At 45.9% G+C, this 13,808-nt stretch overlaps 1 protein-coding gene across 1 annotated transcript in view; it reads left to right on the forward strand.

Moving 5' to 3' along the window:
• Window positions 1–13,808, forward strand: part of OBSCN (obscurin, cytoskeletal calmodulin and titin-interacting RhoGEF) — a 136,616-nt gene that overhangs the window by 93,744 nt on the left and 29,064 nt on the right. The window contains exons 51-55 of the mRNA XM_082621777.1: window positions 89–376; window positions 508–783; window positions 1,380–1,753; window positions 2,259–3,117; window positions 3,946–4,224. Of these exons, the coding sequence (XP_082477903.1) occupies window positions 89–376; window positions 508–783; window positions 1,380–1,753; window positions 2,259–3,117; window positions 3,946–4,224 (2,076 nt within the window). The remainder of the gene's footprint in view (window positions 1–88; window positions 377–507; window positions 784–1,379; window positions 1,754–2,258; window positions 3,118–3,945; window positions 4,225–13,808) is intronic.

A 13,808-nucleotide genomic window follows, 5' to 3' on the forward strand; every position in this document is an offset into this window, starting at 1 on the left:
CCCACCAGCAGACCCCAGGGTGGGCGGGGCTGCGGGTGCCGACTGCCAGCCACTGCACTGACCTTGTGCCTCCTGCCCGCCCCCGCAGGCCTCCCCGACCCCCCAGAGGACGCCGAGGTGGTGGGGCGCAGTGGCAGCTCCGTGACACTGTCTTGGGTGGCCCCCACGAGTGACGGCGGAGGCGGTCTCTGTGGCTATCAGGTAGAGATGAAGGCAGCGACCACAGGAGAGTGGCAGCTGTGCCACGAGCTGGTGCCCGGGCCCGAGTGCCTGGTGGATGGCCTGGCCCCCGGCGAGACCTACCGCTTCCGTGTGGCCGCAGTGGGCACGGCAGGCGCTGGGGAGCCTGTGTACCTGCCCCAGACAGTGAGGCTTGGTGAGTTGCTGCCTTGGTCCTGGTTTATGAGGGTTGGGGTCCAGCCTGGAGCCCTCAAGGCCTCTCTAAGCTGGGGGTCCCTGCCGCGTCCTTACTGATGCACCCCTCCTGTTCCTGATCACTGCTCCCAGCAGAGCCCCAGGAGCCCACGCCTGCACCCCCTGCCCCTGAGAGCCAGCAGGTGGCAGCTGGGGAAGACTTGTGTCTGGAGTGTGAGGTGGCCGAGGCTGGTGAGGTCATCTGGCTGAAGGGAACGGAGCGCATCCAGCCCAGTGGGCGCTTCCAGCTTCTCTGCCGGGGTCAGCGGCAGACGCTGTTGATTCGGGACTTCTCAGCGGAGGACCAGGGCGAGTATCGCTGCGCCCCTGCACGGGACCCCGTCTCTGTGGCAGCTGCTGCCTTCCAGGGTATGTCTCCCAGGGCCCAGCGTGCCCAGGGGAGGGAGGAGCCCTGGGATATGGAGTGGGCCAGCCCTCTTGCTCACTGGTTCTCCCTCGGGGAACTGCAGGCGGTCCTCTTGAGGACACTACCTCACACCAAGAAAGACTGACGCCCGGGGTGGGGAGATGCACAGATCGGTGTGGCTCAGCCTCCTGTCAGAACCCACATCACTGGCATCTGAGGTTACATCGCTCTCTGAGTGGGATCCTGGCCAGTGCAGCCCTTGGTGCCCACTGCTGGTTCTTTAAAGCCTTGGATCCCTGCACTCTGAGCCCCCTGCACTCTGAGCTCCCCTGCACCTGCACTGAACCTGGCCTGGTGTTCCCTGTGGTCATTCCCTCCTGGGCAGGAGGAAGACTGAGGTCTGGCTTGATCAGGGGATGCTGAGGCCTAGAGAGGGCCATTCAGAGCCTCTAAAACCTTGTTCACGTGGTGCATCAGAACTCTTGGGGGCCCAGGCAGGCAGCAGAGGCCTATAAGGGGAACCGTGGTCAGTAGCTAAGGCCGGCCTGGGGTGATGGCTCTGTCCCTGCCTGACTGACCCGTTTCCTGCCCTCCTCAGTGGTGCTGACCCCAGAATCTGGGGATGAGGTCCCCACACAGCCCAGCCTGCCCCCTGAGGCGGCCCAGGAAGGCGACCTGCATCTCCTGTGGGAGGCCCTGGCCCGGAAGCGCCGCATGAGCCGAGAGCCTACGCTGGACTCCATCAGCGAGCTGCCTGAGGAGGACGGGCGCCTGCAGAGCCTGCGGCAGGCGGTAGAGCAGGAGGCTCCTGACCTCTCTGAGGACTCTTCCACGGCTGACGAGCTGGCACGCACTGGCGAGGCTGACCTCTCACACACCAGCTCTGACGACGAGTCCCGTGCGGGCACTCCTTCCCTGGTTACCTACCTCAAGAAGGCTGGGAGGGCCAGTGCCTCACCACTGGCCAGCAAGGTGAGCCTCCAACTTGACCTACAAGGACAGGCCTGGGTCTCTTAGATCTTTGCCACTCTGTCATTCATCCACACATCATCTATCCACTGTTGTCCGTCGGTCCATCCACCATCTGTTTATCCATTCTTCCGCCCACCCACCATCTGCCCATCTGTTGGTCATCCATCTACCCATCCATCGATCCATCCACCTGGCTGTTAAAACTTCTTTTCTGAAGAGCTGGAACCTCTCTCTCCTTGGTATTCGTCACAACTCTGTCCTGCTCTGGTGAAAGCAGTTTTAGGGAGGGTGAGCTTGCTTTTTGGGAGCCACAGAAGCCATCAGGCATTCGGCCTCAGTGAGGGTAGTGCAGTTGACAGCAGGTAGCAGGCAGCAGGCCTGCTGGAGCAAGGCATGGAGCTGGGGCAGGAGACCTGGGCCCTGCTTCCCCCTTCCCTGTGTGTGTCCCTACACAATCCTTGCCCTGTCCCGGGCCTCAGGTGCCCCACCCTATCTGTGCACACAGGTTGAGGCCCCAGCAGCCCCTTCTGGGAAGCCACAAAAGCAGCAGGAGGAGCCAGCTTCAGTACCCCCACCACCAGGAGACCTGAGCATTGGGGACTTGGGTGACCTATCCATGGACAAGGCAGCAGTGAAGATCCAGGCTGCCTTCAAGGGCTATAAGGTCCGGAAGGAGGTGCAGCAGCAGGAGGGGCCTGTGTTCTGCCGCACGTTTGGGGACACCGTGGCACGGGTGGGAGATGTCCTGCATCTGGAGTGTGTCGTGTCCAGCAAGACAGACGTGCGTGCCCACTGGCTGAAGGACGGTGTGCAGCTGACTGATGGCCGGCACCACCACATTGACCAGCTTGGGGATGGCACCTGCTCTCTGCTGGTCACTAGCCTGGGCCGGGCCGACGCTGGCCACTATGCCTGTGAGGTGAGCAACAAGTTTGGCCGTGTGGCCCACAGTGCCTGTGTGGTGGTCAGTGGGACAGAGAGTGAGACCGAGAGTTCCTCTGGGAGTGAGCTGGATGACAACCTCCGCCGGGCCGCCCGGCGGCTGCACCGCCTCTTCCGCACCAAGGGCCCGGCAGAGGTTTCAGAAGAGGAGATCTTGAGCGCTGACAAGGGCAAGGCAGAGCCCGAGGAGCCTGGGGACTGGCAGACGTACCGCGAAGATGAACAGTCCATCTGCATCCGCTTCGAGACGCTTGCCGAGGCCCGCCGGGCAGCCACCTGGTTCCGGGACATGTTTGGCACGCTGGACGGCGGAGTGGACATCAGCCTGTCAGAGCAGGGGCTGCATGGGGTGGAGATGCGCATTCGCAAGGTGGCCCCCACCCCTGCAGCGCCTCCAGAGCCAGTACTGGCCACAGAGGCAGGTGAGTCTGCAAGCTGCCTGGGTCAGGGGTGAGGGGAGAGGAAGAGCGAAGGCAGCAGCGGTGACCAGGGTCAGCTGAAAACTCAAGGAGGTTTAGCTCAAGGGGCTTTAGCTTCTGGCTGTTCGCAGATGCAGCCCACTGAGCTGGGAGGAGCCCTGACGTTGGGGTTAGACAGAGCTCAGCTGAAATCCCAGCTCTGCCTGCTACTGGTTAGCCTCTTGGAGCCTCAGAGTTCTGTTCTGTGAAATGGATTCGGGAATACTGACATCCTAGACTTTAGGGTTATTGTTTCCCCCGCGAGGGTTTCAGATATAATCTGTATAAAAGGTGGGGTTCTACCTAGTCCAGCCTGAACCCCATTTCCCACTCCAGCAACTAAAGTTAATTAAAGAGTCATTTCACTGTGTACTTGCCTCTCCCTGGGAACAGCAAAGGAGGCGTCATGAATAACGCACAGCGTCCTTCCTCCTCTTTAATTCTGCAGTACTTGCACGCTTCCGACCCCAGACAACCAACCGAGGTCTTCCCTTTACTCCCCTTTCTTCCCCATGTCCTGTCTGCTATCTCTCTGGCCTCGGGAACCAGGAATCGGGAACCTCGGGAATCTCTCTAGCTCGGGAACCAGGCTAACGAAGAGAGGATTCTTCTAGAGCATGGGGAGGAGGGAAGAGCTCAGCTGGCAGAGACAGAATTCTGTTTAGCCGCCCATTCTGTGAGCACTCATGTGAATGGGTGCCGTGCAGATCATTCACATCGAACCGCTGGCAGCTGGGGCAACTTGGGGGAGCCTGAGGCTAACGTGTCGTATGTCCTGCCCGTCCCTCCCAGCCCCGGTGTTCCTGACGGAGCTACAGAATCAGGAGGTGCTGGATGGGTACCCCGTGAGCTTTGACTGTGTGGTGACAGGCCAGCCCGTGCCCAATGTGCGCTGGTTCAAGGACGGGAGGGTGCTGGAGGAGGATGACCACTACATGATCAGTGAGGACCAGCAGGGCGGCCACCAGCTCATCATCACAGCTGTGGTGCCAGCAGACATGGGTGTCTACCGCTGCCTGGCTGAGAACAGCGTGGGTGTGTCCTCTACCAAAGCGGAGCTCCGCGTGGACCGTGAGTGCACGGTCGGGTTTGATGGGTCAGGGTGGGATCCTGGCTGGGAGAGGCAGTGCTGGAGACCGTTGACCTCAGGCCAGGCAGGATTTGGGGCTGGAATGTCTTGTGGAGGATGGAGTGTTCTCTTGGAGCCCCCTTGAGAGGTGGCTGGGCTGGGGAGGAACCTGGAAAGGTTTGGAGGTGCCCCATGGGCGCAGTGGGTGGTTAACGGCACTGTGGCACAATAAGAAATATATATTTGGTCTTTGTCCCTGATTCCTGGCAGGCCCTAGACAGCTTCAGTACAAATATATCCATCTGATTTTTGACAAAAATGCAAAAGCAATTAAATGGAGCAAGGATAGAATTTCAGATTCAAGGATGGAATTTCAAATGACGCTGGAGTAATTTGGACACTCGTAGGCAAAAATATGAACTTTGACCTTATGTGAAAATTAGCTCAAAATGGATTAAATACTTAAATGTAAAATATGAAGCTATAAAACTTTTAGAAAAAAGTAGGAGGAGATCCTCAGGACCTAGACCTAGGAAAAGACTGCTTAGACTTGACCCATAAAAGGAAAAATTGGTAAACTGGACCTCCTCAGAGTTAAAACCTTTTGCTCTGAGAAAGACCAGGTGTTGAGGATGAAAAGCTATGGGCTGGGAGAAAATACCTGCAAATCACATATCTTATAAAGGACTAAAAAATATGTAAAGGAAAGCTCAAAATTAAACAATAAAAATTTTTTAAAAATCCACTTAGAAGAGGAGCAAAAGACCTTTCCATACATTTCAAGGGAGAGAAGATACAGAAGGCAAGTAAGCACATGGAAGACGTGCCTGTCTTTATTTCCATTTCCCTGATGGGGTCTCTCATGCATTGCTGGTGAGAGTGTAAAGTGGTGCAGCCACTCTGAAAAACAGTTTGCAGTTGCTCACAAAACTCTGTAGCTACTGTATGATATAACAATTGTCTTTTTTGGCATTTATCCCAGAGAAATAAAAACTCAAATTCATAATAAAACCTGTGCCCAAATACTCATAGCAGCTTTATTCCCAATAGCCAAAAACTGGTAATGACCCAACTGTTAAACTGTGGTATGGCTATTCTATGGAATACTACTTGGCAAAGAAAAGGAACAAATTATTAACATGTGCAACAATTATGATAAAATTTCATTTTATTGCATAAAGTTAAACAAACACACATATACTCAATGGAGTTCATGTGAAACTTGTGAAATCTGAACAAGATCGAGAGATCATAGCAATGTCACCTTTTATAGCTATGAGACAAGTTAACATCACTGGAAACTGGGTGAAGAGTAAATGGGATCTCTGTATTATCTCTTAGAACAGCATGAGAATCTATAATTTTCTCAACAAAAAGGAAAATAAAACTATTAAGGATAACAACAAGTCTATTATCTTAAATAAGACGAGATTTTCTATATTTACCTAAGTAGTTCCATTTCCAAGCTCTTTATTTTGCTATGTAGGTCTAGATTTCTATCTCGTAACACTTTCTTTTTGCCTGAAGGACATCTTTTAGCAATTTTTGTAGTGTGGGTATATCTGAAAAATGTCTTTATTTTGCTTTTCTTTAGGATATTTTTGCTAGGACAGTTTTTACTTTCCATACTTTAAAGATGTTGCTCCACCATCTATTAGCTTGCATTCTTTCCAATGAGAAATATGATGTCGTTCTTATCTTTGTTTCTCTGTACATAACTTATCTTTTCTATTGGGATTTAAAAGTTTTTAGATATTTGCACACCATAAAATTCACCATTTAAAAATGTATAATTCAGTGGTTTTTAATATATTCACAAGGTTATGCTACCATCTAATTCCAGAACATTTTCATCATCCCAGAAAGAAACCCCATACCTGTTGACTGTCATTCCCCATTCCCCCTCCCCCAGCCCCTGGCAACCACTAATCTGTTTTCTGTCTGTGTGGGTTTGCCTATTCTGAATTTTCCATGTAAATGGAATTATACAATATGTGGCTTTTTATGTCTGGTTTCTATTACTGAGCTTGTTTTTTGTTTTTTGTTTTGTTTTGTTTTGTTTTTTGAGGTACACGGGCCTCTCACTGTTGTGGCCTCTCCCGTTGCGGAGCACAGGCTCCGGACACACAGGCTCAGCGGCCATGGCTCACGGGCCCAGCCACTCCGTGGCATGTGGGATCCTCCCGGACCGGGGCACGAGCCCGTGTCCCCTACATCGGCAGGCGGACTCTCAACCACTGCGCCACCAGGGAAGCCCTACTGAGCTTGTTTCCAAGGTCTATCCATGTAATAAATATCAGTGCTCCATTCCTTTTTATGTCTGAAAAATATTTCACTGTATATGGACGATTTATCCATTCATTGGATGATGTTTATCCATTGGTTTATGGCTACTATGAATAATACTGCTATGAACATTCATGTGCAAGTTTTTGTGTGGACATACGTTTTCATTTCTCTTGGATCTATACCTAGGAGTGGAATTGCTGGATCAGGTGGTAAACTCTATGTTTAACTTTTAGAAGAACCGACAAACTTTTACACAGCGGCTGCACCATTTTACATTTCTGTCAGCAGTGTACAAAGGTTCCAATTTCCCTACATCTTTGCCAGCACTTGTTTTTGTTCATCTTTTCAATTATAGCCGTCCTAATGGATGTGAAGTGGTATCTCATTGTGGTTTTGATTTGCGTTTCCCTACTGACTAATGATATTGAGCATCTTTTCATGTGCTTATTGGCCATTTGTGTATCTTTTTTTGGAGAAATCCTTTGTCCATTTGAAAATTAGATTCTTTGTTTTTTAAATTTTGAGTTGTAAGAGCTTTTTGTATATTCTGGGTACTATCGATAGATCCTTATGAGGTATATGATTTTCTTTTTCTTTCCTTTTTTTTGTAATAGATATTTATTGGAGTACAGTTGCTTCACAATACTGTGTTAGTTTATGTTTACAACAAAGTGAATCAGCCATATGCATACATATATCCCCATAACCCCCCTCCTTCGTGAGTCTCCCTCCTACCCTCGCTATCCCACCCCTCTAGGTCATTGCAAAGCACCAAGCTGATCTCCCTGTGCTATGCTGCTGCTTCCCACTAGCTAACTGTTTTACGTTCGGTAGTGTATAGATGTCGATGCTACTCTCACTTCACCCCAGCTTTGCTCTCCCCGCTCCATGTCCTCAAGTCCATTCTCTATGTCTTCATCTTTATTCCTGTCCTGCCCCTAGGTTCATCAGTACCATTATTTTCTTTTTTAGATTCCATATATGTATTAGCACATGGTATTTGTTTTTCTCTCTCTGACTTACTTCACTCTGTAAGACAGACTCTAGGTCCATCCACCTCACTACAAATAATTCAATTTCATTTTTTATGGCTGAGTAATATTCCATTGTATATATGTGCTACATCTTCTTTATCCATTCATCTGTCGATGGACATTTAGGTTGTTTCCATGTCGTGGCTACTGTAAATAGAGCTGCAGTGAACATTGTGGTACATGATTCTTTTTGATTTATGGTTTTCTCAGGGTATATGCCCAATAGTGGGATTGCTGGGTCATGTGGTAGTTCTATTTTTAGTTTTTTAAGGAACCTCCATAATGTTCTCCATAGTGGCTGTAACAACTTACATTCCCACCAACACTGCAAGAGGGTTCCCTTTTCTCCACGCCCTCTCCAGCATTTATTGTTTGTAGACTTTTTGGTAATGGCCATTCTGACTGGTGTGAGGTGATACCTCATTGTATTTTTGATTTGCGTTTCTCTAATAATTAGTGATGTTGAGCATCTTTTCACGTGCCTCTTGGCCATCTGTGTGTTTCTTTGGTGAAATGTCTATTTAGGTCTTCTGCCCATTTTTTAATTGAATTATTTGGTTTTTTGATATTGAGCTCCATGAGCTGTTTGTCTATTTTGGAGATTAATCCTTTGTCCATTGTTTCACTTGCAAATATTTTCTCCCATTCTGAGGGTTGCCTTTTCATCTTGTTTATGGTTTCCTTTGCTGTGCAAAAGCTTTTAAGTTTAATTAGGTCCCATTTGTTTATTTTTGTTTTTATTTCCATTACTCTAGGAGGTGGGTCAAAAAAGATCTTGCTGTGGTTTATGTCAGAGAGTGTTTTTCCTATGTTTTCCTCTAAGAGTTTTATAGTGTCTTGTCTTACTTTTAGGTCTTTAATCCATTTGGAGTTTATTTTTGTGTATGGTGTTAGGGAGTGTTCTAATTTCATTCTTTTACATGTAGCTGTCCGGTTTTCCCAGCACCACTTATTGAAGAGGCTGTCTTTTCTCATTGTATATTCTTGCCTCCTTTATCATAAATTAGGTGACCATATGTGTGTGGCTTTATCTCTGGGCTTTCTCTCCTGTACCACTGATCTATATTTCGGTTTTTGTGCCAGTACAATACTGCCTTGATTACTGTAGCTTTGTGGTATAGTTTGAAGTCAAGGACCCTGATTCCTCCAACTCTGTTTTTCTTTCTCAAGATTGCTTTGGCTATTCGGGATCTTTTGTGTTTCCATACGAATTGTAAAATTTTTTGTTCTAATTCTATGAAGAATGCTATTGGTAAGTAGTTTGATAGGGATTGCATTGAATCTGTAGATTGCTTTGGGTAGTATTTTGACAATATTGACAAATTTTGACAATATTGATTCTTCCAATCCAAGAACATGGTATATTTCTCCATCTGTTTATGTCATCTTTGATTTCTTTCATCAGTGTTTTATAGTTTTCTGAGAACAAGTCTTTTTCCTCCTTAGGTAGGTTTATTCCTAGGTATTTTATTCTTTTTGTTGTGATGGTAAGTGGGATTGTTTCCTTAACTTCTCTTTCTGATTTTTTGATGTTATTGTATAGGAATGCCAGAGATTTCTGTGCATTAATTTTATATCCTGCTACTTTACCAAATTTATTGATTAGTTCTAGTAGTTTTCTGGTGGCAGCTTTAGGATTCTCTATGTGTAATATCATGCCATCTGCAGTGACAATTTTACTTTTTCTTTTCCAATTTGTATCCCTTTTATTTATTTGTCTTCTCTGATTGCTGTGGCTAGGACTTCCAAAACTATGTTGAATACAAGTGGTGAGAGTGGACATCCTTGTCTTGTTCCTGATCTTAGTGGAAATGCTTTCAGTTTTTCACCATTGAGTACGATGTTTGCTGTGGGTTTGTCATATATGGCCTTTATTATGTTGAGGTAGGTTCCCTCTATGCCCATTTTCTGGAGAGTTTTTATTATAAATGGGTGTGGGATTTTGTCAAAAGCTTTTTCTGCATCTATTGAGATGATCATATGGTATTTATTCCTTAATTTGTTAATATGGTGTATCACATTGATTTGCATATATTGAAGAATCCTTGCATCCCTGGGATATATCCCACTTGATCATGGTGTATGATCCTTTTAATATGTTGTTGGATGCTGTTTGCTAGTATTTTGTTCAGGATTTTTGCACCTATGTTCATCAGTGATACTGGTCTATAATTTTCTTTTTTTGTGATATCTTTTTCTGGTTTTGATATCAGGGTGATGGTGGCTTTGTACAATGAATTTGAGAGTGTTCCTCCTTCTGCAATTTTTTGGAAGAGTTTGAGAAGGATCAGTGTTAGCTCCTCTCTAAATGTATGGTAGAATTCGCCTGTGAAGCCATCTCGTCCTGGGCTTTTGTTTGTTGGAAGATTTTTAATCACAGTTTCAATTTCATTACTTGTGATAGGTCTGTTTATATTTTCTAATTCTTCCCGGTTCAGTCATGGAAAATTGTACCTTTCCAAGAATTTGTCCATTTCTTCGTGGTTGTCCATTTTATTGGCATATAGTTGTTTGTAATAGTCTCCTATAATCCTTTGTATTTCTGCGGTGTCAGTTGTGATTTCTCCTTTTTCATTTCTAATTTTATTGATTTGTGTCCTCTCCCTTTTTTTCTTGATGAGTCTGGCTAAGGGTTTATCAATTTTGTTTATCTTCTCAAAGAAGCAGCTTTTAGTTTTATTGATCTTTGCTATTGTTTTCTTCATTTCTATTTCATTTATTTCTGCTCTGATCTTTGTGATTTCTTTCCTTCTACTGACTTTGGGTTTTCTTTGTTCTTCCTTCTCTAGTTGCTTTAGGTTAGGGTTAGATTGTTTATTCAAGATTTTTCTTGTTTCTTGAGGTGAGATTGAATTGCCATAAACTTCCCTCTTGAACTGCTTTTGCTGCATCCAATAGGTTTTGGGTGGTTGTATTTTTGTTGCCATTTGTTTCTATGTATTTTTTTATTTCTTCTTTGATTTCTTCAGTGATCTCTTGGTTATTTAGTAGTGCACTGTTTAGCCTCCATGTATTTGTGGTTTTTACAATTTTTTCCTGTAATTGATTTTCAATCTCATAACGTTGTGGTCAGAAAAGATGCTTGATATGATTTCAATTTTCTTAAATTTTCCAAGGCTTGATTTGTGATCCAAGATGTGATCTATCCTGGAGAATGTTCCATGTGCCCTTGAGGAGAAAGTGTATTCTGCCACTTTTGGGTGGAATGTTCTATAAATATCAATTAAATCTATCTGGTCTACTGTGTCAGTTAAAGCTTGTGTTTCCTTATTTATTTTCTGTTTGGATGATCTGTCCATTGGTGTAAGTGAGGTGTTAAAGCCCCCTACTAAAATTGTGTTACTGTCGATTTCCCCTTTCATGGTTGTTAGTATTTGCCTTATGTATGGAGGTGCTCCTATGTTGGGTGCATAAACATTTACAATTGTTATATCATCTTCTTGGCTTGATCCCTTGATCATTATGTAGTTTCCTTCCTTATCTCTCTTTATTTTTTTATTTTATTTTATTTTTTTTGCGGTACGCGGGCCTCTCACTGCTGTGGCCTCTCCCATTGCCGAGCACAGGCTCCGGACACACAGGCTCAGCGGCCATGGCTCACGGGCTCAGCCGCTCCGCGGCATGTGGGATCTTCCCAGACCAGGGCACGAACCCGTGTCCCCTGCATCGGCAGGTGGACTCTCAACCACTGCGCCACCAGGGAAGCCCCTTCCTTATCTCTTATAACAGTCTTTATTTTAAAGTCTATTTTATCTGATATGAGTATTGCTACTCCAGCTTTCTTTTGATTTACATTTGCATGGAATATCTTTTTTGATCCCTTCACTTTCAGTCTGTATGTGTCCCTAGGTCTGAAGTGGGTCTCTTGTAGACAGCATATATATGGGTCTTGTTTTTGTATCCATTCAGCCAGTCTGTGTCTTTTGGTTGGGGCATATAATCCATTTACATTCTAGGTTATTATCCATATGTATGTTCCTATTATCATTTTCTTAATTGTTTTGGGTTTGTTTTTGTGGGTCTTTTTCTTCTCTTGTGTTTCCTGCCTAGAGAAGTTTCTTTCACTTTTGTTGTAAAGCTGATTTGGTGGTGCTGAATTCTTTTAGCTTTTGCTTGTCTGAAAAGCTTTTGATTTCTCTGTTGAATCTGAATGAGATCCTTGATGGATAGAGTAATCTTGGTTATAGGTTTTTCTCTTTCATCACTTTAAGTATACCCTGCCACTGCCTTCTGGCCTGTAGGGTTTCTGCTGAAAAATCACCTGTTAACCTTATGGGGCTTCCTTTGTATGTTATTTTTTGTTTTTCCCTTTTAATATTTTTTCTTTGAATTTACTTTTTGTTAGTTTGATTAATATATGTCTTGGTGTGTTTCTCCTAGGGTTTATTTTGTATGGGACTCTCTGTGCTTCCTGGACTTGGGTGACTATTTCCTTTCCCATATTAGGGAAGTTTTCAACTATAATCTCTTCAAATATTTTCTCAGTCCCCTTCTTTTTCTCTTCTTCTTCTGGGACCCCTGTAATTCAAATGTTGATGCATTTAGTGTTGTCCCAGAGGTCTCTGAGATTGTCTTCAGTTCTTTTCATTCTTTTTTCTTTATTCTGCTCCTCGGCAGTTATTTCCACCATTCTGTCATCCAGCTCACTTATTCCTTCTTCTGCCTCAGTTATTCTGTTATTGATTCCTTCTAGTGTATTTTTCATTTCAGGTATTGTGTTGTTCACCTGTTTGTTTGTTCTTTAGTTCTTCTAGATCATTGTTAAACATTTCTTGTATTTTCTCAATCCGTGGCTCCATTCTGTTTCCGAGATTCTTGTTCATCTTTACTATCATTACTCTGAATTCTTTTTCAGGTAGATTCCCTATTTCCTCTTCATTTATTTGGTCTTGCAGGGTTTTACCTTGCTCCTTCATCCATGACATATTTTTCTTGCTATCTCTTTTTTTTTTTTTAATTTTGTGAGAGGGATTGTGTTCCTGCCTTACTGGTTTTTTGGCCTCAGGCTTCCAACACTGAAGTCTGTAGGCTGTTGGGTAGAGCTGGGTCTTGGTGCTGAGAGGAGGACCTCCAGGAGACCTCACTCTGATGCATATTCCCTGGAGTCTGAGTTCCTCTGTTAGTCCAGTGGTTCATACTCAGACCTCCCACCACAGGAGCTTCAGCCCAACCCCCAGCTTATGAACCCAAGATCCTGCAAGCCACACAGGACGGCAAAAAAAAAAAAAAAAAAAAGAACAATAACGAAGTAAAAAATAAAATTAGACTAGGAAACTAACAGATATGTTAGAAAAAATATAAAAATAAAAATATAGATGAAACAGTAACTGGAAGGTAAAACAGAATCACAGTAGTAAAAAAGAGGAGGAGAAAAAAAAAAAAGGTGGAAAAGGCCTTGGCTATGGAGGGCAGGGCCTAAGCAGGGTCGAGGTTTAGGCGGTGGTTGGGACCTATGCCTAGGAACCAGAGGGCTGGAAAAGGCCCTGGGGGGTGTGGGGTGTGGGGCTTAGGCTCAACAGAACAGAAGGGGCCCAGGCGTGTCTCCCGCCTCTGGTCTCAGAGGGTGGGGAATCCCACCTTGGAGCCCAGCAGGCTTCCTTGGTTCGAGTGGATGGGGCAAATGCCTTCTGCTCCTTTCCTGCTCGTCTGGTCCCAGAGGGCCCCTCCCCCTTCCTCTTCTGATCTCCCAGGCCTCCCTCCTACATCCCCAGGACCCACCTGGCCTGGAGGGGACCTCTGAGGGCATAGGACCTGGCCTGAGAGCTGGACAGACTTCCCACCCAACTGGGCAGGGGAAACGCTGGGCCCGCTCCCCTCTGATCCAAGCCCCCATGGGTCCCTCCAGGCATGGGAACCCCTCCCCCCCCAGCCACCCCTCAGGGGCACTGGTCCTGTCCAGCCTCCACTTCTCCTCCCCCTCAGTCCCCTCATGTCCTGCCGGTTTGCTTGGGGGTTCTTCCTGTCTCCTTGGGCATTGGGGTCCCCCACCAGCATCCGGCACGTGCCCTAGTTGTCTCAGATATACGATTTTCAAATCTTATCTCCCATTCTGTGGGTTGTCTTGTCACTTTCTTGATTGTTCTTTGATGCAAAAAGTTTTAAATTTTGATGGAGTATAGCTTATCTACTTTTTCTTTGGTTTCTCATGCTTTACTTGTCACGTCTAAGAAACCACTGTCTAATCCAAAGTTATAAAGATTTACACTTATGCTTTCTTCTCTCATATTTAGGTCTTTGGTACATTTTGAGTTCATATTTGTATA

Source organism: Mesoplodon mirus (genome assembly GCF_964341445.2).
Source record: "Mesoplodon mirus genome assembly, chromosome: 5".
In the NCBI taxonomy this organism is placed as follows: Eukaryota; Metazoa; Chordata; class Mammalia; order Artiodactyla; family Ziphiidae; genus Mesoplodon; species Mesoplodon mirus.